The 22058-nt window shown below is 47.2% G+C and overlaps 1 protein-coding gene across 5 annotated transcripts in view; it reads left to right on the forward strand.

The window, feature by feature from the left end:
* The first annotated feature begins 364 nt into the window (after positions 1-364).
* Positions 365-22058, forward strand: part of GNAL (G protein subunit alpha L) — a 143682-nt gene continuing 121988 nt past the window's right edge. For 2 of the 5 annotated variants that reach the window (XM_038543887.1, XM_038543891.1), the window contains exons 1-2: positions 580-686; positions 18735-18927. Coding sequence is in view for 1 of the 5 variants with exons in the window: in XM_038543886.1 (XP_038399814.1) it covers positions 365-686 (322 nt within the window). In the remaining 4 variants the exon portion in view is untranslated. Of the gene's footprint in view, positions 687-18734; positions 18928-22058 lie in introns of all 5 variants that reach the window. The other 3 variants (XM_038543895.1, XM_038543886.1, XM_038543888.1) reach the window with 3 other exon arrangements.

Consider the following 22058-nt stretch of genomic DNA (forward strand, 5'->3'; position numbering starts at 1 on the left):
AACGGGGGCCGGGCTCGCGGAGACGGTATTTACGGTACCGGGACCGGCCCCAGCGGCGGTATTTACGGTAACGGGGCCGGGCTCGCGTAGACGGTATTTACGGTAACGGTGGGCCGGGCTCGCGGAGGCCGTCGGCGCGGCCGGCTCGCCGCGTTATCAGGTGATCTGCAGCCCAGGCGGCCACCACCCCCTGCACCCGGCGGAAAATGCAAAATGGCCCTCCGGGGCAGTGAGGGGCCGTGGACCCCCGCCCAGGCCCGCCGCGCCCCCAGCCCGCAACGTGCGAGCGGCAGCGCCGCGCGGGGTCCGGGTGTAGCCGCCTCCCGCCCCTCGGCCTGGGCCCCGGCCTGAGCCCCGCGTCCCCATGGGTCTGTGCTACAGCCTGCGGCCGCTGCTCTTCGGCGACCCGGAGGACGGGGCCCGCGCCGCCGCGGAAGCGCCCGCGGAGGACGCGCGGCCCCGCCAGACCCCGGCCCCGGCCCCGGCCCCCGCCCCCGCCCCCGCCCGGAGCCCGGCGGCGCAGACCCGGGCCGCCCCGAAGAAGGAGCGGCGACGGCGTCCGGAGCAGCAGCGGGCGGAGGAGCGCGAGGCGGAGCGCGAGGCCAGGAAGGTCAGCAGGAGCATCGACCGCATGCTTCGCGAGCACAGGCGCGACCTGCAGCAGACGCACCGGCTCCTGCTGCTGGGTAGGTGCGGGGCGCCCGGGCGCGGGCCCTGGGGGGGGGGGGGGGGCGGGCAGGCCGGGGCCGGGGCTGCGGCGGTTGCTCCACCGACGGCACGGACTTGCGCGACGTGGCCGAGAACGCATTCCCGGGTCATCTTGCCGCTTTGCGCGCCTGGCGACGTTGGCCAGTTGCCCACTTATTGGTAATGAATGAGCTGCTCTGGGAACGTCGGCCCCCAACTGATTTGCGTCCCCAGGCCGCGATCCGCAGGGACGGCCAACGCGAACACCTCGTCTCCCGCAGCTGTAGTCGTTCCGCGCTTTGTTTTAGGCACCAAGGGCAGGAGACGGTTCGACCTTTCCGCGCGACCTCAGAGCTCGGGTTCCCATCACTGAATTAGGGCCGAGCTGGCGGTGGGTGTGGCTTGTTCCCTTTAGAGCAGTAACTTCAGGGCTGAAGGGGCGGCGGTTCCACTCCATTCAGTAGCTCCAACCCTGCTGTTCCCAGAGCGTTTGCTTCTCGTGCAGAAGCAGAAGCAGAAGCAGAAGCAGAAGCAGGAGAGCGCGGCGGCTCCCGAGAGCTGTGCGTGGTGCTGGCTGCCTGCGGGAAGGTGGGCACCGAATCACCAGCGACCGCTCGGTTTGCGAGGATTTCCTCTGGGCTTTCGCGGTAGCAAGCAGAGCAGTGCGTCTCCGAGTTAACACCCCACCCGGAAAGCATTTTCTATGCACTCTACTGTAGAATTAAAAAAAGCAAAAAAATAAAAAAATAAAAAAATAAAAAGAAATAAAAATTAAAAAGATCATGAGTTCCTGACGCTGCTTGTTGCCTTTTAAATTTTAAGGCAAACAACAACAAACATTTAATATGTGGGCTTTGACCCAAATTTTGTGAGATATAAAGAAAATTAACAGTTTACCTCCGTGCTCTGTTATGCATAGGAAAAGAACCCATTCCATGACCTGAGTAAGATACCTGGTTATAAATGAAGGGAGCTTGTATATAACATTTAGAGAACCAATTAAGTCTTCAGTTGGAAAGGGAAAGGGGAGTTGGGGGGCGGGGGAGAAGCAAAGAAGAAAAAGATTAATAAGCAAGCAGGTCGCCCAAAAAGGGAAGAGGACGAGACGAGAAGCAGAGTTCTCATCTACAGTGCCAATTTCTACAGTACGACAGAGCAGTGTTTTCAGAGGTGTGAAAATACAGAAGTACAATCTTACGATTTCATACCTCAAACTATTACTTATATATAGGGTAAAACAGTTCTTCAAAAATGCAGGTGCTCGGAGTATGCTCCTACCCACTTATTTTTCTGGAAAGAAATTAATTTGAAATTACTCAAGCCAAAATTTTTAAGTACATCAGACAAAAATAACTTGAAGAGGGAAGGATTGTGGTCTCAAGAAATGAAAGACGAATAAAATGAATAAGGGTCTAGAGTTGTGGCAACATGGTGCTGTTTTAATGTGATAGTGTTGAACAGAATTATAAAAAAAAAAAAAAAAAAAAAAAAGAGGGATCTCTGGGTGGCTCAGCGGTTTAGCACCTGCCTTTGGCCCAGGGCGCGATCCTGGAGTCCCGGGATTGAGTCCCACATCGGGCTCCTGGCATGGAGCCTGCTTCTCCCTCCTCTGTGTCTCTGCCTCTCTCTCTCTCTCTCTCTCTCTCTCTCTCATGAATAAATAAATAAATCTTTAAAAAAATGAATATGTGAAGGGGCACCTGGGTGGCTCAGTTGGTTGAGCATCTGCCTTCAGTTCAGGCCATGGTCTCAGGGTCCTGGGATGGAGTCTCAAATGGGCTCCCTGCTGGGTGGGGAGCCTGCTTGTCCCTCTCCCTCTGCCCTTCCTGCCTGCTCATGCTTGCTCTCTCACAAATAAACTCTTAAAAAAAAAAAAGAATATGTGAAGCAGAACATGTTTGACATATGTAAAAATTAATAAGCTTGTGGTTTTTAAAAAGGAACTGGGAGATAATATCTAAAGAAGGGAATGGTGTGCTCCAAAGAACAGACTCCTGGTGACACGTTAAATGACTGCCCTCTTTAAAGACATGATCTCATAGCCTAATATAGCTTGTATATCAACATCATATTGGAAATGACATTGACTCACTCTTTAGGGGAAAAGTATATGGTATCTTTCGCCCGATGACATCAACATTAAAACACATACTGTTGTGTCAGGTTGACATTGTTTATCGGATTTTGTATAGATTTGAATTAAACTGAGAAAGGTTCTTGGTTTTGTTAGGATTTAGAATGGATTTAGCTGGAAATCTTTGAATTTACTGACCATTCATGTCTTCAAATGTTTGCTTCAGCTGCCATTATGTTGAGTAGGCATTTGTCTTGCTCACTGACCCCATTCACTTATTTATTCTGGAATGTACATTGGAGAACTCACAGGCTCAAGAAGGATGCATGCACTTTACGGCCGTTCCGTACTCCGTGTCCACTTGTCCAAGGCTGTCCCATCTTCCATGACAGTATCTTCTCTAGGAGACACACCCAGAGTCCTCCTGTGGGAATAAGTGTGTAATTCCCTTATCTCCATATTGAATTCTATTTGCATCTCTTGTTTGGCACTTTGTTACAGTCCACACGGCTTCATGGGTGCTTTGATGCATGCCAGCACCCCCATGGGTCCATCCTGATGACCTGAACTTTGTTTCCTGTGCTGGACTTAGTGCTATTGGTGCTAGAAGCAAAAGAGTCTGGTGGGAGCCACTGTGGCCATGGCTTAATGGCCAGAATGATGTGGTTCTGTTTTAACTTTCAGATGGAGCATTCTTTCTAGCTCAGGGTGGCTGGATTTTAAAGGTGTGCAGAGGTGGGGTGGAGATAAGACTGAAGCCCCAGTTAAAAGGCTGCAGATCCTGGAGGCATCCAGAAGTCCGAGCTAGAGCAGTGTAGTAGGAATGGGGAGGGAATGGTGTCAGAGAAGTGGTCAGATGACAGGTCTGTAGGGTGGGTCATGGGGAGGAACTCCCAGAGAACTCTCTCCTCCAGAGCATGAGCTGTATAATAGTAGGCTTGACCTGCCCTCGCAGAGTGCCACAGACTGAGCGGATGAAACAACAGCCATTGATTTGCTCACGGTTCTGGAGGCTGGAAGTACAAGCGTGAGGCCCAGCAGGATTGGTTTCCCTGAGACCTCTTCTCCTGGCTTGCAGACAGCCACCTTCTTCCAGGTCCTCACATGGCCTTTCCTCTGTACACCTGTGCCCAGGGGAGGAGGGACACATCAGGTTAGGATCCCCCATTATAACCCCACTTAACCTGAAGAGCCCCCCTGAGGGCCCTGTCTCCAAATACAGCCACTTTGGGAGTTAGGGCTTCAGCTTATGAATGGGGGACAGGGGAGCACAATTTAGGTTGAGGTTTCAGAGAGAGAGCTATTATCTAAAGGAACAGTTGTGTCCTAGCTTCAGCTCATTGCTGCCTTGCAAGTATGCAAGCCCAGTGTTGCCCTTCTGAATTTCCAGAACAAGATGGAAATGCCCATTTTTGGGGTCAAGAGCCAGCCTTCAGCGCAGGTCATGATCCTGCTCATCCTAGGATAGAGTCCCAGCCGGCTTCCTGCTCAGCGGGACTCTCACACTCACTCTCAAATAAATAAAGGAAATCTTTACTAAAAAAAAAAGGAAATGCCGATTTTCATCTGACACCAACTTATTTTTAAAGCATTGGCTCAAATTACTAAAACACACTCTCTGTGCCCGATGCAGTCCACAGGCCACCGGTGTTATTTCTAATCTCTATCCCCAGTGACACAGACCTCTCTGGGCTCCAGGGGCAGCCTGTAGAAGCACAGTTGACAAAACTGGGTGTAGGATCAAAATATTTCATCTCACAGCAGGCAAAGCTACATTCACCATTCTTTGAGTGAATTTGTCTACCACTGAGCTCACAGGGTTATAATATAGCAGATGTCCTTGACTTCCACGACTTCTATGGACTGTGATCTGAATTCCCTGAATGTGAATTCACCACATTCCTACTGGGGAAGCACCGTCATCTACCACCTATTCATTTGATACTATTATTTTCCCAGATTATTATTCAATTTTAAAATTTTCAATTGTGGGTTGGAATAAAGTAAAAAATGTTTTTTACTTTATTCAACTATTTGTAAATAATTTTACACTTGGGTTAGTGGATGTGAACAGGGCTAAGGGAAGTCCTTCCCACCCTGCACTTGCCTCCCTGCCTCATCTCTCTTCTCATTCCACTATGCCTCAAGCCCTGGTGGTCTGGCCCTTTCTATTTTCCTTCTATCCTCAAGGACCTGTGCTGCTCTGTCCTCGTGTCCCACTGGTGGTTTAGTTTGGGTACTTTATCCTTTTCCTCTCCTGTCCCATGTCCCTCTCTGCTTTATTTCCTAGCTGTGTCCTGTCCTTTGCAGCTCACTCTGCGCTCTTTGCCAGCTCCTCCTTCCTAGCAGGTCATGGCTAAGCTTCAAGGAGGCTCTTGCCTGGGTGGTACAGACTAAACCTGGGGTGGTAGGTTGGGCCAGTGGTTATGCGCTTAGGTCACTGTAGCTCACAAAAACTCCACTGCATCCTTGCCCTACTTCATCCCAACCTTCCCTGAGAAGGGAGGAGAGCGGGAATCCCACAGCACGTGCACCAGCACTGCATTAGTGAGCAGCAGCTCCATCCTGTTGGGGTGAAGGGCTTTCTTACTATCCTAGGAAGGTTTAAAGAGATTGCTCTCTAGGGGCCATGGATGATCCTAGTGTGGTGGGATCCCCCCCTACTAGGGTCAGGACGTGGACAGTAACATCTGTGCAAGTGTTGACTGGAAAAATAAAGTGTTGGTTGGCTAGAAAAACAAAAAACAAAAACTCTTTCCTGTTGTATTTTTGTGTGATTGATACTTCCCTGCCAGGAATACATCTTTCAAGACGGAAGCAATCTCTTTGGGACATTTGCTGTTTTTCTTTTGCATTTGGCTGTTAGTATAAACCAGAATGACCTCAGTCTGTGTCTGTAGATGCTGCAAGAGGAAGTGCTTGGTGCACTGACAAAACATGGAATGTTCTTCCCTGTGGGGTTTTCATCGCTTGTTTTTTTCAAATAAATGTCTTTTTTCTTCTTCTTCTTAATTCGTGGTAATGTATACAGTGGCCAAGACAGCAGTTTTTGAGTTGTGCGGTTCGCTCCATCTGTGTGGACAAGTGGGTCACATCCTCATCAACTCGCTACCTTCATTTTGCCCCCGCCTCCTATAGCACCGTGGCTCTTAAAGTCAGTGGGAGTCCCAGATACTCTGGCCGTGGCTTCACATTCCTGAAGTCACAAAAGTGTCATGCTTCCTTACAGCCTTGGAAGGGGAGGCTGTGCCACTGTGGCATTTTAGTCACAAGTTCTGTGTCATTTTATTGTATTATCTATTACCTACAGTCTTACAGGCCTGATGCTGCCATTGTTTATGCGAAGCTGCATTTCATCCCCAGAATTCAAGCTGCTCTTTGACCCGTCAAAACACTGGAAGGTCAGAACACTTGGTCAAAGCTGTTTCCTTTGACTTGGGTCTTAGTTCTGGCCGTGATAATACCACAGACGGAGTGGCTCAAGCCACAGAAATTGATTTTCTCACACTTTACAGAGACTGGAAAGGCCAGGATGGAGGTCCAGCAGGATTCATTGTCTGTTGAAGGCTGTTGCTGGCTTGCAGATGGCCAGCTTCTCATGTGTCCTCTCATAGCAGGAGGTCTGCCTTCCTCTTCTTATCAGGACACCAACCCTATTGGATTAGGGCTCCACCCTTATGGACTCATTTAACCTTAATTACCTCCTACAGACCCTATCTCCAAATAGTCACACTGGGGGTCATGGCTTCAACATCCAACTTTTGATGGGACACGGTTTGGTCCATAACAACTTGCAAACCCAATCGTGTTCATACAGATGATTAGTACTGGCCCTGAAAATGACTCAAACTGAATGTCATCTACCGTGGCTAAGTGTGTCGGTAGAACATATAACTGTTTTTATGAGTCCTCTCACAACGTGAGGATATACTTATGATCCACTAGAAGATGCGTACTGGTGAAGAACAAAGCATTGGAATCAGGCAGACTTTGTTTGAAATTCCAGGATACTCATTTACCAACTCTGCAACCTTAGATTGGGGCTTCAGTCTCCTTATCAATAGTAATCCTGAGGCCACATGCTTACTAAGAAGATTAGGTGAAATTAATTGAAAAAGTTATATGTAAACTTACTTGATGTAGAGCATAGCACATGGTGAACACTCCATAAATTGGCACAGTCTCTGAACTCTATACGCAGCTGAACCATTTCTCTCTGTGACACCCATACTCTAGATTGTAAACTAAATGGTAACGTGATATCACCCAACCTAAAAAAGTTAATCCCATTCCAGGCTCACGCAGTTACCCTCGGATGGAGCCAGGATTCAAACCCAGGCAGTCTGGCTTTGCTGCACCAACCTGGCAAATGGCCAGCTGGAAACAGTTGCAGTGGTCCAGTCAAGAGACGTGAAGAGGTGAATGCAGGCCGATGTAGTAATGACAAAGAAGAAAGGCAGAATGGAGTCCACTGGATCTGGTGACTGAGAAAATGGTGCAAAGTAGGGGGAAAAGGAGTCTCAATGAACTCTTAGTTTTCTCTCTTGGGCAAGAAGGCAATAACATCCCCACAATGAGGGATTTAGAAGAAGAAGGGCAGGTGGAGTAAAAGAACAAGGAGTTCCATTTTGGCTGTGTTGAAGGTGAGCCACCCATGAGAAGCCTGTGGGCATCGTCAGGGAAACAGATGGGCACTTACTGAGGGTCTGGAAACCACAGCGCATACTGAGCTGGAGATAGACACGCAGGACTAACCCGCTGGCAACAGGCCCTGGAGGAGGGGACAGGCCACCCCAGGAGAATGTGCTCAGTAAGAAGAGGGCCCAGGACAGAAGAACACAGAGCCCCCATCTCTCAGAAGAGTGCTGCAGAAGGAAAGGTGTAAAGAACAACAAAGACCGCTGGGAGAAGCCAAGAAAGAAGGAGTTTCGCAAAGAGGGAAAGAGCCAGGAGTTTCAGCTGGGAGTTCCAGGATAAGGACGGTGTTTGCCAGTTTGTGCAAAGGTGGCACCGGAGGCTGAAGAGCACCGGACATGGGAATCGTGAAGCTGTCACAGAACCCATTCTGGGGAGGCCAGAAGAGAGGAGACCACACCTTTCAGAGTGGCTCTTAAAGAAACAGTTGGGAAGGATCCAAATGAAACAGCAGAAAGTATACAGGTGGTTGATTCCTGCAGGTGAAGAGAAAGAGGACAAGAGAGGAATTACCAGATCTTTCCACTCACAAGGGTTCCTGAGAGTGCACTGGCTGGCTTGGCACTGGCCATGAGTCTGCCGTCCAGCGTCCAGGTGTGTGGGCCAGCCTCCCTACCCTCTACCTCCATAACTGTCCTCTGACACAGTGTCCTCTGACACACTGTCAGACATGGGTGCAATTTATAGTGAATCTTCACTAGCAAGCAGATGGTTCAATTGAGTTGATACTAAGAGATCAAGCAAATTCTCTAGCGAGTTCAGTCTATGAAAAGTTTCCAAGCAGGGACGCACGGGTAGCTCAGTGGTTGAGCGTCTGCCTTTGGCTCAGGTCGTGATCCTGGGTCCCGGGATCGAGTTCTGAATCCAGCTTCCCACAGGGAGCCTGCTTCTCCCTCTGCCTGTGTCTCTGCCTCTCTCTCTCCCTCTCTCTCTCTGTCTATCATGAATGAATAAATAAATAAAATCTTTTTTAAAAAGAAAAGTTTCCAAGCATAAGCATCTTCAAAAGTAAGACCAAACTATTAGGACCTAAAATCCACTCTTGACCTTGAAAGATAACAGGAAGATTGTCAAAACCCCACGACATAAAGCAATTAGAATAAACAAAGAACCCTGAATGATTGGTCTTTACCCCACAGCAGCCAGAATACTTTACTGCATGTCTCAATTTATTAATACTTAGTTACTTTGTTTAGTTGGTTTCAAACCGAGACAAACTCTTTAACTGAAAAAGAATCAGATTGTCAGTTAAAGCAGTGACTCTAATTGTGTTTGGGGATCTGGTGAAAACTGCCCCCTAGTGTTTTAAAATCCCCTTACTGAGGATGAGCAGGTAAAGCGCAGAGGAATTTTAAGGCAGTTAAATGACTCTGTATGATAGTGTAATGGTGGCTGCACATCCTTATCCATTTGTCCAAGCCCATGGACTGTACAACACCAGGGGTAAGCCCTAATACGAACTATGGACTTTGGGGAGTAAAGACGCATCATTGTTGGCTCATCAGCTGTAACATGTGTGGCTGCGTTGGTAACAGAGTGCGGAATGCTGGTAGTGGGGGTGCTGCGGGGTAGGTAGTGGGTACATGGGAAATCTCTGTGCTCTCCAGTCAACTTTGCTGTCAATCTAAAACTGTTCTAAAAAATTAAATCTTTTTTTTAATTCCCATAATAGAAAAAGAGAGAGATTCTTACCCCTGAATTAGGATCCCAAGAGGAGGAGCTCAGGTCCAAATCAGGAAAGATAGTGTCCTGTTATTGAAAACTGTGGTTTATGAATTAGAAAGGACCACTTGAAGATATTTCCCTCTGCAGTACTAGGGGGTAACTTTTTCCCTACTAAGAAGGATGTTGGACTCACATTGCAGTCCAGCACCTCCCAGGGCCAGGGAGCGGCTTGTATGCCCTCTACCTCCAGGCCGCTCTGCATCTGCTCTGTAGGGCTGCCTGGTCTCTGTGTCTTGCTCAGAAGCAGCCGTAGCATCATGACACTGCTGCTGTCAAAGGTGCCACACCTGATGCCACCAAAGCGAGACAGGATGTTGCCCTCCTCCCCCCATCAACCCTGCCCCCAGAAGGGCAAGTGACAGTGCAAGCATCCCACCAGCTCCTCTTTTTTTTTTTCTAAGATTTATTTATTTATTTATTCAGAGAGAGAGAGGCAGGGACACAGGCAGAGGGAGAAGTAGGCTCCATGCAGGGAGCCCGACACGGGACTCAATCCTGGGTCTCCGGGGTCACACCCCGGGCTGCAGGCCGCGCTAAACTGCTGCGCCACCGGGGCTGCCCCTCTATAATTCTAGCAGAAGAGACCTAGAGAAGACCTGCGTCCCTATAACTTGGATTGGCATTCACTCAGTGTATTTTTTTTCTACAGCTGAAAAGCGAGTTTTCTCTCCCAGGAAATGAAATATGACCTAAAAGTCTCCCAGGAAAAACTCAGGAAGAGGATATTTGGCATAAGAGGAAAACAAAAGCAATTCTACCCCTACCCTGAGCTACAAGGGAAAAGGCTGCTTTATTCATTGAATCACATCTACTTCTCACCAACCATAAATGTTTCTTTGAGAGCCTACTATGTGGCAGGTGTTTCTCTGGGTAATACGGAGACTCCAAGGGGTAGAAGGAGACCGTCTCAGCCTAGGAGAAATTCACAGTGTGGTCAAAGAAAAGGGCATAAGTCTACAAAAGAAACAGCAGTGTGAGTGTGCGTGTGCGTGTGCTATGTGGTGAATGGCCACAGCAAGGGTTCATAATACCATAATTAGGGTTCACACAGAAGTCTAGCAAGATGATGGGCATCCCCCTTCCTTAGGATGTGTTATTAGTGAGAGCACAAGGAAGGTAGGAACTTAATTGCTTAGAGGGTGTCATGTGTTTGCACATAAATGCGTAATGCTACTCTAGATCCTGGATGCAGACCACCTGCAGAAGCATCCTGCAACCTGCTTGGAGTTCACACTTGGCAACTCGGTTTCCCTGTTCGTCATAGAGCCACAGAAAGAGCCCAGAAGTACTCACAGTACAGCCCCCAGGATGTAGCAGAGACCTGGGGTGCTTACCAGACAGGACTGATGGTTTGAGAACATAAAGAAAGTTTACGTGGCAGGATATAGCAGTGTGGGATGGGAAGAAGATTGTTCCTTTTATGTCCAACCATCAAGTGCTTCATAAGTCAATACTAGAAGCTGCATTTTATGAATTATGCCATCATGGGAGACTGTAAAGAGGCATGAAGAAAACAAAAGTTTATCTTTTTTTAAAAGAAGTATATTCATCATGAAACTTAGGAGCTGTCAGTTGACCGCCAAAAACTGTCCACATTAAAACAATGGACACTGTTTATTTCTCACAGTTATAAGGGCAGCATCAGATTTTTTTTTTTAAGTTTTGATTAAAGTGGTTTTAAAACATGGAGGTGAGGGGAATAGCTTACCCAGGATCCAGGCATCAGCAATTCTTACCTCACAGCAGTGGGTGAGGAATTTTTGATGGTATAATTCTAATGAATTGTTGTTTTACAGTTTGAAAGAACATCATTGTAAAAATAAATGGCAAGCCACAGTATGGAACCTTTAACTTAATTTCAGAGAAGCGACTGTGTTTTGCAGAAGCTTCTAGGAGCAACAGGAGAGTACAGTTTTGCATCTCCACACATGCTCCAACTGGAAGGCCAGGCCCTGAATTTCTGATTCTTCTTTCCCCACAAGTGCCTTCTCAGTAAGAAGCATCAGGTCAAGTCAGGATCATCAGATGAACTTAGACCCAGATTGCATTTCTTCTTTAGAGGAAAGACCATTAAGCAGAGGTAGGCCAGCTACCAGGATCTGTAGACACAAAAGTCACCACTTGGAATGAGCAGAGCAAGACCCAGAAAGTGAATGAGGGCCCACGAGATGGAGCAGGACAGAATGGGAAGGTGGGTGCTGATGCCCAGGAGTGCTGGGTCCTCACCTTACCTGAGCCCCCAGGGGCTGGTCAGCCTCAGAGGCCAATGTAGACAGACCAGAAGCCCACAGCTCCCCAAGAAGGAAACCTAGAACAAGACCAAAGCCAGCTTCTCAAAAAAGGGGTATGAGTTGCAAATCAATCAGCTGTTTGAGGGCAGAGCAAATGGTCTGCTCAAAAGACTGTCAGCTCTGTGTCCTGGGCTATTCGTTGCTAATTCAGTCACGGTTCGTGGCACCTCCTACATGCCCAGTTATGTTACATACAAGGTCATCCTCGGCGACTCGTAGCCTTGTGGGGAGACCAGGGTCTTAAGCACCCATATGACACAGCACAACCCAGCACCCACAGATCACGAAGGACAGAGGGACAAGGCAGCACAAGGAGCTTCCAGGGGGACATCACCCAAGTCCGACTTCCAGACAGCTTTCTCCCTAAAGAGCAAAAACCCACTTGTGAAATATAGTTCTGTTTATAATGTTAAGAGTCGTTTGTTTTTTTACCCCCATTTGGAGCAGTTTGTTGGAATACGGACTATTAAGGTTCCTCCTAGAACAAATGAAAAACAAAAAACAGCACTTTTTCCCTAGTGGCCTTAAAGTCTGCATCCGCTGCAAATTCCAAAGTCCAGTTCAGATAGGCTGTAATTGACTTATGTGACCTTCCTGTAACATGAGGGAATGTCCTTCTTTTTACGGTTATTAGGAGTTTCTGTTGTACGAAGAAATTCAAAGTGTTAAATAGAGCCAATCAGTCGCGGTGAGGGGAAGAGAGCCATCTACTGATAATTACTTTCCTTCCTGGGCCATAAGGGACAGTTACATAATTCTTTATCTATGAAATTCTTTTAAGTGGCACTTTATTTTAGAATGATTTTTTAATGTAGCAGCATGCTGAACATCAACTCTTTCTAAGTGCTGCATAGAACAAAAAAGCAGGCAGAGGCAGTTGGTCTGATACCCTCTGCTGTGCCTAATGGAGGGAGAGTGCTTATTTAATATTCAGATCCACTTCCCACTTCTGATCTAATGGCATTTTCTCAGAAGAAACCTCTCCCGTGTGGGCTTAGGTACGATAATCAGCTCGTAACAGGATGCAGTGGGACAGATCAGTGACCGAGCACAGATACAGACGCGGGATCTCTGTGGTCACCTGTGGATGGAGGGGAGGGGGGGTGATCTGGTGTCAGCGAGCCACCAAGGTGGACACGGAGAGGCGTGCTTCCCCGAACACTGCCGCCCCCCAAGCTTTTTGTTTGTTTTTTTTTCTTCAAAGATTTTATTTATTTATTCATGAAAGACACACAGAATGAGAGAGAGACAGAGACACAGGCAGAGGGAGAAGCAGGCTCCATGCAGGGAGCCCGACAATGTGGGACTCGATCCCGGGTCTCCAGGATCAGGCCCTGGGCTGAAGGCGGCGCTAAACCGCTGAGCCACCCTGGCTGCCCCCCCCCCCCAAGTTTTGTTTCTGCCTCACCCTCTCCCTTGACCTAAACTTCCAAAGTGCAGGTGTCCTGATTTAAATCAAGTATAGCTGAACGTTCACTTAGGAAAATAGAAGGTGGATTTCAAAAATCCTGTTATGCAAGCCAACAAAAAAAAAAAAAAAGAAAAAAAACAGCATAGCTGTTCTTCAAGAGAACCTGAACACTGGGGACTGCAGTGGGTCACAGGCTGGGTCACACAGTGTATCTGTAGTTACTTTTTTTTTTTTTTTTTTTTTGGACTATTACAGGTTTTCACCATACAAAGCAATTTAATGTGCCAAAGAGAACCAGTGGGACACCAAGGGGGACGACACACCGGAGTTCCAGCAGAACTCCCAGTAGGGGCCCAGGAATACTGTGGGTCGGGGTATCAGGGCAAAGGGAGGGGGTGGCCGGTGACCGAGTGGTGACGCCAGTTTCCCCCCGCATGAATCCACCCCTGTCCTGCTGACCCACAGATGCCGAGGGCTGGCTCCATGCCTGGCCACCCACCAGCGCCCTCCTCAGTCCCTGGAACCAGCCTGGTGGCCTGTGGTGGGGTCTTCAGGCTCCCCTCTTGCGTTTCTGTCTCTTCTTTCTGGAGATCGGTCTTTTTTTTTTTTTTTAAGATTTTATTTATTTATTCATGAGACACAGGCAGAGGGAGAAGCAGGCTCCATGCAGGGAGCCCGATGTGGGACTGGATCCCGGGTCTCCAGGATCATGCCCTGGGCTGAAGGCAGGAGCCCAACTGCTGAGCCAGCCAGGGATCCCCAGAGATCAGTCTTTCCTCTGAGTTTCTCCCTACAGCATCTGGCTCTTACGTGGGGCCTTTCGGTCATTCCAACCAAGTTATTAAATGAGGTAAAGATTTAAGCCCATTACCAAAAACAAGATTTTATTAGTAGAGACTTGTAGTTCAGTTGGGGGCCAAAAGATGGTGCAAGGACGTTTGTCACTTGTGCTGTAGAGTTTCCAACCCAAAAGTTGGAAATGCCCGGCTTCCCGCCCCGGGCCCTATCCTGGCCCCAGCTCCCCTGGAGGCAAGGCCCCCTCAGGATCCCAGCTGGGGGCGGACAGACTTGCCCACGACACCTCTTAGAGACCCCATTCCCTGCAATGTTCACGGAGTGACGTGTCCCCCGCACCTCCCTGCGGCCCCCTCCCCGGCGGGGGTGACAGAGAGAGGGAAAGGCCTCCCCGCCAGGTTGCTGGGGGGACCCTCTCTGAGGGTCCCGGCCTCCTGCGACACACTGTGAGACACCCGTCTGTGGCAGCCCTTCCCGCCAACCCCAAGCCTCCACAGGCCACCTGTAGCTGGCACGCTGGGGAGAGAAAGACCACCCAGATGGGAGCAAGCAGGGCCTATTCGTTCAGAGCTGGTGGTAGTGGGAGCCTTAGGCACCATCCCTTCATCTGGCTCGAGGGCAGGCGGAGGACCCAGAAAGCTCCTTGGTGGGAAAAAAGGAAAGGCCTCAGGTATAACCCCAGCGGAGGCTGCTGGTGAAGGCAAGCTACAGGTGGGCTGACTAGAAATTGGGCATCCTGTCTGAGAGAGCATATTACTATTCTCCAGGTGGTCCAGAGTTGGAGGTGTTGCAGGTGGGGGGCAAAAATTAAGGAAGCTCTCAGTTATTCATCGAGTCCTGGCCATTTGGGGCCAGCTGCTACAGGGTTATTGTTTGCCTTCTTGGACAGGGTGCTTGAGTTCATCCTGGCTTCACCTCCCCGGCTGGTTACTGCCGAGAGTGGGTTGGTCTCCTGGGCTGGGTGCTGCAGGCTGTGGGTCAGAGTTTGATCTTTGCATACGGCAGCGCTGTTGTCCTTTTGTATTTTCTGTCTTCTGGACGTTTCCATAGAGAGAGCAGCTGTGTGAGCTAGCGGAGAGCCCCTGCTGTGTAGACCTGTCTGGAAATCTGCCCCTCCTTCCCCTGGAAGGTTACTTAGCACCTCTGAGTTTCCTTTCCTTAAGTGTAAGATGAAGACAGGAGTACTTTCCAGAAGGATCATTTTGAAAATTGAGGTGAAGCACCAGGACAGAGCAGAGTGTGGTGACTATACCTTCCTGCCCCCATTCCCATCATCCTTCCATTCACGCTGTGGTATAAGTGCAAGGTCTGATATGTTGCCCTTCCTAGGAACATCTACACCTTACCAGGGGCAAAGCCCAAGTTTGATCTAAAGGAACAGCCCAGAATCATGGGATTTTCTGAGGGCACTTCAAGTGCCAGCAGCTAAACAGAATCATAAGTAGTGATGCTAGGATTTTAGCTTCTCCCGCCCTCCCACTTCTCTTTCCAGAGATCTGTGCATGAGGCTTCTCTACTGTACTCCATCATTGCTGCCAGTTAAAGGACAACTAAGGAGTACAGGGGTTGCTGAACGAGCGCGGGGTTGTGCTTTTAAATAACTTGGTCAGAAAGCTTTCATTGAGTGTTTCATTGGTATTTGTTTGGTACAAACAAATCCCAGGCCAATTTGGTTGGCCTGAAGGAGATAAAAGACAGGACCAGGTAACTACTATATGGAGAACAGCATCTCAGGAAAGGGAGAGGCAAGTGCAAAGGTCCTGAGGGTTGGTGAGCCTAGTGTGTTCAAGGAATAAGCCTGGCCAGTGAGCATATAAGGCACTAAAAAGCCAGTGGAGGCTTGGGGTAGGATGGTAGCAATGGAGTGATGAGCAGTGGTGAGTTTCTAGCTAGATTTTGAAGGCAGATTAACAGTTTGCCAATGAATTGGATGTGGGTGGGAGAGAAGGGGTGGGTGGACTCCAGGAGGAGCGTTATGGCTGGGGGAGGGGTGGGGCTACAAGTCATTGAGTGTCTCCCACAGGTACTTTAAATTCTCAAAACGGGTGCCTGGGTGGCCCAGTCAGTTAGTTAACCATCTGCCTTCAGGTCCAGTCATGATCTGAGAGTCCTGGGACCCAGCCCCACATCCAGCCCCATATGGAGCTCCCAGCTCAGCAGGAAGTCTGCCTCTCCCTCTGCCCCTCCCACTCCTCGTGCTCTCTCTCTCTCACCCTCTCTCTCTCTCTCTCTCTCAAACAAATAAATAATTTTTTTTAAATTTTCAAAACAGAACACTGTGACCAAATATGCCAGGAGAGGAGCCATAGACCCCACAGAAACACATGAGTGTGGTTGTGTTCCAATAAAAGTTTATTTATAAACACTTAAATTTGAATTTCATAGAATTTTTAAGTGTCATGAAATATTATTTTTCTTTTGATTTTTCTGCAACCATTTAAACTCTTTTTAGTTCATGAATCATGTACAAACAAGTGGCAAATTGAAGTTTGCTGAGCCCTGATCTAGAGCCTAAAATCTCACCCTTGGTTGGTGGTACAATTTGTAAAATTGTACAATTACTTCAAAGAATTCGTGGGTAATTTTTTGTGAAGTAAAAAATATACCTATCCTAAGGTTCAATAATACCACTCCTAGGAATTTACCCAAGAAAAATGAAAGCATGTGTTTACTTAAAGTTTTGTACAGAATGTTTATATCAACTTTATTCAAGATGTCAAAAATGGAGGTGTCTCAGGGGCTCAGTTGGTTCAGCGTCTGACTCTCCATCTCAGCTCAGGTCTTGATCTCAGGGTTGTGAATTCAAGCCCTACATTGGGGTCCACACTGGGCGTTGAACCTACTTAAAAAAGGAAAAGAAAAAAAAAAAGCCAAAAACAGAAAACAACCCAAATCTTCACCAAAAGAATGAATAAACAAATCATGTACATTCCTGCAATGAAATATTCAACAAAAGACAGGCTATTAATAGAAAGCATAACAATACAGATGATTTTTTTAAATATCATGTATGTATACAGAAGAGTGTGTACTGAAGTAGAATATCTACCTATGGCTATTTGTATGTAATCCAATAACAGGTAAAACCAACCTATGATGCTAGAAATCAGAATAGTGGTTTGGAGGGGGGCATGAGGCACCCTTCTGGGGTCATGGAAATATTCTGTATTTTGTTTACAGTGGTAATTATAGAGGCACAAACATGTGTCGAAACTTATCAAACTAGACACTTAAGATCTATGTGTTTCACTGTAAAATGTACTTCTTTAAAACATGAAGCCCTGGGCAGCCCCGATGGCCCAGCGATTTGGCGCCACCTTCAGCCCCAGGGTATGATCCTGGAGACCCGGGATCGAGTCCCATGTCAGGCTCCCTGCATGGAGCCTGCTTCTCCCTCTGCCTGTGTCTCTGCCTCTCTGTGTGTGTGTCTGTCATGAATAAAGAAATAAAATCTTTAAAAAACAAAACAAAACATGAAGCCCTTAAAAGTAGTACCTGGTATGTACGTAGTAAAAGGTCAATAAATCTCTGCTATTTTAAAAAGGGTTTTTTTGGGCAGCCCCCGTGGCGCAGCGGTTTAGCGCCGCCTTCAGCCCAGGGCGTGATCCTGGAGACCCGGGGTCGAGTCCCACGTCAGGCTCCCTGCATGGAGCCTGCTCCTCTCTCTGCCTCTCTCTCTCTCTCTCTCTCTCTCTCTGAATAAATAAATAAAAAATCTTAAAAAAAAAAACTTAAAAAAATAAATAAATAAAAAGAGTTTTTTTTTAATAAGGACAGATACGTTAAAATTCAATAAGGATGAATCTAATTATATAATGAGACCATAAGATATGGCTTACTGCATCCTAAACGTAATATGTTTACCACAGAAAGAAGATCCTCACCATGTGTTGGAATGTGTTCTAATGATCCAAGATTAAACCCCAAACTGAAGTGGGAGGGGGCAAGGGTGGTATAGCTACTCTGTCGGTCACATAGTCAGGATTGGAGGAGGAGTTTGGGGTTCAGGCCAGCTGCCTACCTGGACACTCCCCAAGCTCCTACACAATGCCAGACATCACAGGGCTGCAGACCACTAATTATTGGCCACCCTATTCCCTTTGTAGCTCTGTTGTCTTCTCTCTATGCCAGGACCCCAAACTGAAGTCATAGACCCCAAACTGAAAGGCGGAAAGCCTGATGAGAAGCCATTCATTGGGCCAACTGTGTAGAGAGATTGCACAAGTCCTGTTTTAATCCAGACTCTTTCTGTCGCCAGTGACAGAATGCCAGCTCCTGGGAGTCAGGGGCAGAGGGGAGCACGTCAACGGGAAGTCCCTGTGTCCCCAGCCAGCGTCATGCATGCCCCCTATCTTCCAGGCCTCCTTCTGTCATGTTCTGGCTGCTGTTTCACCACCAGGGACCCCACCATCACAGAGCCTCAAGAACCCCACAGAGGGGATCCCTGGGTGGCTCAGTGGTTTAGCGCCGCCTTCAGTCCAGGGTGTGATTCTGGAGACCCGGAATCAAGTCCCACGTCGGGCTCCCTGCATAGGGCCTGCTTCTCCCTCTGCCTGTGTCTCTGCCTCTCTCTCTCTCTCTCTCTCTCTCTCTCTCTCTCTGTGTGTCTCTCATGAGTAAATAAATAAAATCATAAAAAAAAAAAAACGCAGAAAGAGATCTGACAGTTTTGGGCAGAACAGCACAAATGAGAGTTTAAAACTGTTTCTTAAAAAAAAATAATAAAAAAATTAAAAAATTAAATAAAAAAAATAAAGCTATTTCTAACTGGCATTTGGTTTTGTCCCAAACCTCAGGGTTGCTTTCTTTTAACAAACCAAAGTACCATTAGCGTACAATATACCGATTGCAGGTGTACAACAGAGTGATTCCACGTTTACACATGCGCATCATGAAATGACCACCACGCTGAGTCTAGTTACCACCTGTCACTGGACCAAGTTGCTTTTTAAGATTGATTCCCTTAATATTTTCTAGAATCACTTCTGACCTTAATTTCACCATTAATCTTTGATCAGACACTTACCGAATTCTCCACATTTTTATTTCCTTACAGTGGTGAAATGAACAGAAACACAGATATTTGCTGCATCACTATAAGGAGAGAAAAGTGTTCCCGGATTCCTGTTTTAGTGAGTTTTATGTTACCAATCAGTATTGCAAGCTAAAAACACGCACTTTGAAGGCAAATTGTTTCCTTGGGAGCCTACTGATGAAGGACCGCTTCCTCTCTGGGGAGAAATCGTAAGGTATCACTTAAAGTTCTGAGGGTTTAAACACACTGGTGTTGTGGACCACTTAGCAGATAAAGTCTCATCGAGAAACATCAGAGCTATTGGGAGGGAAAGATCTCTGGTATCACATTTTTGTTTTGTTTTGTTTTTAAGATTTTATTTATTTATTTATTCATAGAGACACAGAGAGAGAGAGAGAGAGAGGGAGGGAGAGAGAAAGAGGCAGAGACGCAGGCAGAGAGAGAAGCAGGCTCCATGCAGGGAGCCCGATGTGGGACTCGATCCCGGGTCTCCAGGATCACACCCCGGGATGCAGGCGGCACTAAAACGCTGCACCACCGGGGCTGCCCTGGTATCACATTTTTGATTTGTGATTTGGTCTTTGTATTTCTATGATTTGGTGTTTGGCGGCAGACCAGATATTTAAGCCATTTCTCTAAAATACTGGGAATGACATTCAGAATGTGATGTTTGTGGGATAGAAGCTTGATACATCTATTGGCATCATCTCACACACAGAAATGGAACATCTTTTCCTGAGAGGTTAAAAAGAAAACAATCTTCCCTGCCTAAAGTCAAGTTGTTTTAAGGCTCTTCATAACCCAACGGCATTGTTTACTGCTCCCCACCCCTGCTTTTTATTTTTTGTTTTTGTTTTTGTTTTTGAAATACCGCCAGTAACTGACACTTCAGGTGTACTTTACAACTGACTTGCTCTGTCCCTCTGTCCCTCTCTTTTGTACTTCTCCATACTGTCAGTTCCCACTCCTAGAAAACTAGTCCTTTGTTTTTCCCAATCATGAACTCCATCTTATTCTTCACATCTGAGCTCAATTATCACTTCCTTTTCAGAGAGGCCTTCCTTGCTCCCCATTTTAGTCTTTCCCAGGATAACTGTCTCTTTTTTCACAGAACTTACTGCATTTCACAATTATATTTTCAATTATATATTTGCTTAGTGTTTGACACCAGTGAGCTCCTAGGACCAGGGACACCGTCCTTCACATCTCCTACTGAGTCTCTAGTGTCCTTCATGATGACTGCAGGAATGTTTTTCAATAAATAAATGAATGTCAGAATAAGATCAGAATGGTAGGGATCCCTGGGTGGCTCAGCGGTTTAGCACCTGCCTTTGGCCCAGGGCGCAATCCTGGAGTGCTGGGATCGAGTCCCGCGTCGGGCTCCCTGCATGGAGCCTGCTTCTCCTTCCTCCTGTGTCTCTGCCTCTCTCTCTCTCTCTCTCTCTCTCTCTCTCTCTCTCTCTATGTCTATCATAAATAAATGAATAAATCTTTAAAAAAAAAAAAAGCAGAATGGTAGTAAGCAAGGAGGATCCTCAGCACTAAGTGTAAATGCTGGTGGGTGACCATCCCTTCCCCTGGGTCAGGTGGTTGTGATGGGCATGATGCTGTAAGATCACAAGTGCAAAGTTAAGATGGCAAACTTTTTTTTAAGTTACTTTGCTTTAGTATCTTCTTTTAAAAAAAGATTTTATTTATTTATTCATGAGAGACAGAGAGAGAGAGGCAGAGACACAGGCAGAGGGAGAAGCAGGCTCCCCGTGAGGAGCCAGATGCAGTACTCGATTCTGCATCCTGGGATCACACTCTCAGCCAAAGGCAGATGCTCAACTGCTGAGCCACCCAGGCGTCCCTGTTTTAGTCATTTCTTGAGGCATAACGGACCTATAATATATTCGTTTCAGGTGTACGACATAGTGATTCAATATTTGTATATATTGCAGACTGATCAGCACAATGAATTTAGTTAACATCTGTCATCACACATAGTTACAAAATAATTTTGTTATTGGAATGAGGACTTTTGGGATCCCTGGGTGGCGCAGCGGTTTGGCGCCTGCCTTTGGCCCAGGGCGCGATCCTGGAGACCCGGGATCGAATCCCACGTCGGGCTCCCGGTGCATGGAGCCTGCTTCTCCTTCTGCCTGTGTCTCTGCCTCTTTCTCTCTCTCTGTGTGCCTATCATAAATAAATAAAAATTAAAAAAAAAAAAAGGAATGAGGACTTTTAAGATCTACTCTCTTAGCAACTTTCAAATACACTATGCAATATTGTTAACTATAGTCACCATGCTATATAGTATCCCCAGGACTGGCCGACTTTATAACTGCAGGTTTGTGTCTTTGGGCGCCCCTCCCCTGTTTCTCATGAACCACTCCCCCTTTCATCCACAGTGTGAACTCACCCCACTAGACCTCTCTGTGCCTTCTGGTTGCTGTCTCCTCAGCTTTACTCTGCCCTTTGCCCCTAGAATCCCTTCCCTACACCCGTCAATGGCTAGATCCTCCCCATATTTCAAAGGCCATCTCATGCGTTACCTCCTCTTTGAAACCTGTCCTGATCCCTTCTGTTGGAGATCTCTGTTCATTTTATATGTACTTCCCTTATAATATCTTTTACCTTATATTGCAGATATTTACAAGTTTAGCTTAAATCTGTAATCAGAGTGTACATCCTATGGGAGCCATGTCCATTCTGTTTCATTTCTGCGGCCTCCATACAATCTGGAAAAATCTAACACCAAATCAATCAGAAAATAACCATCGACAAAACAGAAATAAGAACATGGACATCCCACTCTGTGTTTTCATTTCCATCCAGAAAGAGTATCATCTGTTCTTCTTCTTTTTTTTTTTTTATTTATGATAGTCACAGAGAGAGAGAGAGAGAGAGAGAGAGAGAGAGAGGCAGAGACATAGGCAGAGGGAGAAGCAGGCTCCATGCACCAGGAGCCCGATGTTGGATTCGATCCCGGGTCTCCAGGATCGCGCCCTGGGCCAAAGGCAGGCACCAAACCACTGCGCCACCCAGGGATCCCTGTTCTTCTTTTTTTAGTTGAAATATAATTCCCATACCATGAAATCCATTGCTTTTAAAATTGTACAAGTCGGTGGTTTCTCGTGTATTCACGAGGTTATGGAATCATCACCACTATCTAGTTCCAAAACATGTTCACCCTCCCCACAAAAGAAATCCCCTACCCATTTTCCACCCCCTGCAGTCCTTGCCAACCACTAGTCTATTTTTCTCTCTTTTTGGAGTGGTCTATTCTGGGCATGTCACATCAATAATTGTACAATATGTGGTCCTTGGTGTTTAGCTTCTTTCGCTTAGCGTGATCTCATC

The sequence above is a fragment of the Canis lupus genome, chromosome 7, assembly GCF_011100685.1.
Source record: "Canis lupus familiaris isolate Mischka breed German Shepherd chromosome 7, alternate assembly UU_Cfam_GSD_1.0, whole genome shotgun sequence".
NCBI classification, from domain to species: Eukaryota; Metazoa; Chordata; class Mammalia; order Carnivora; family Canidae; genus Canis; species Canis lupus.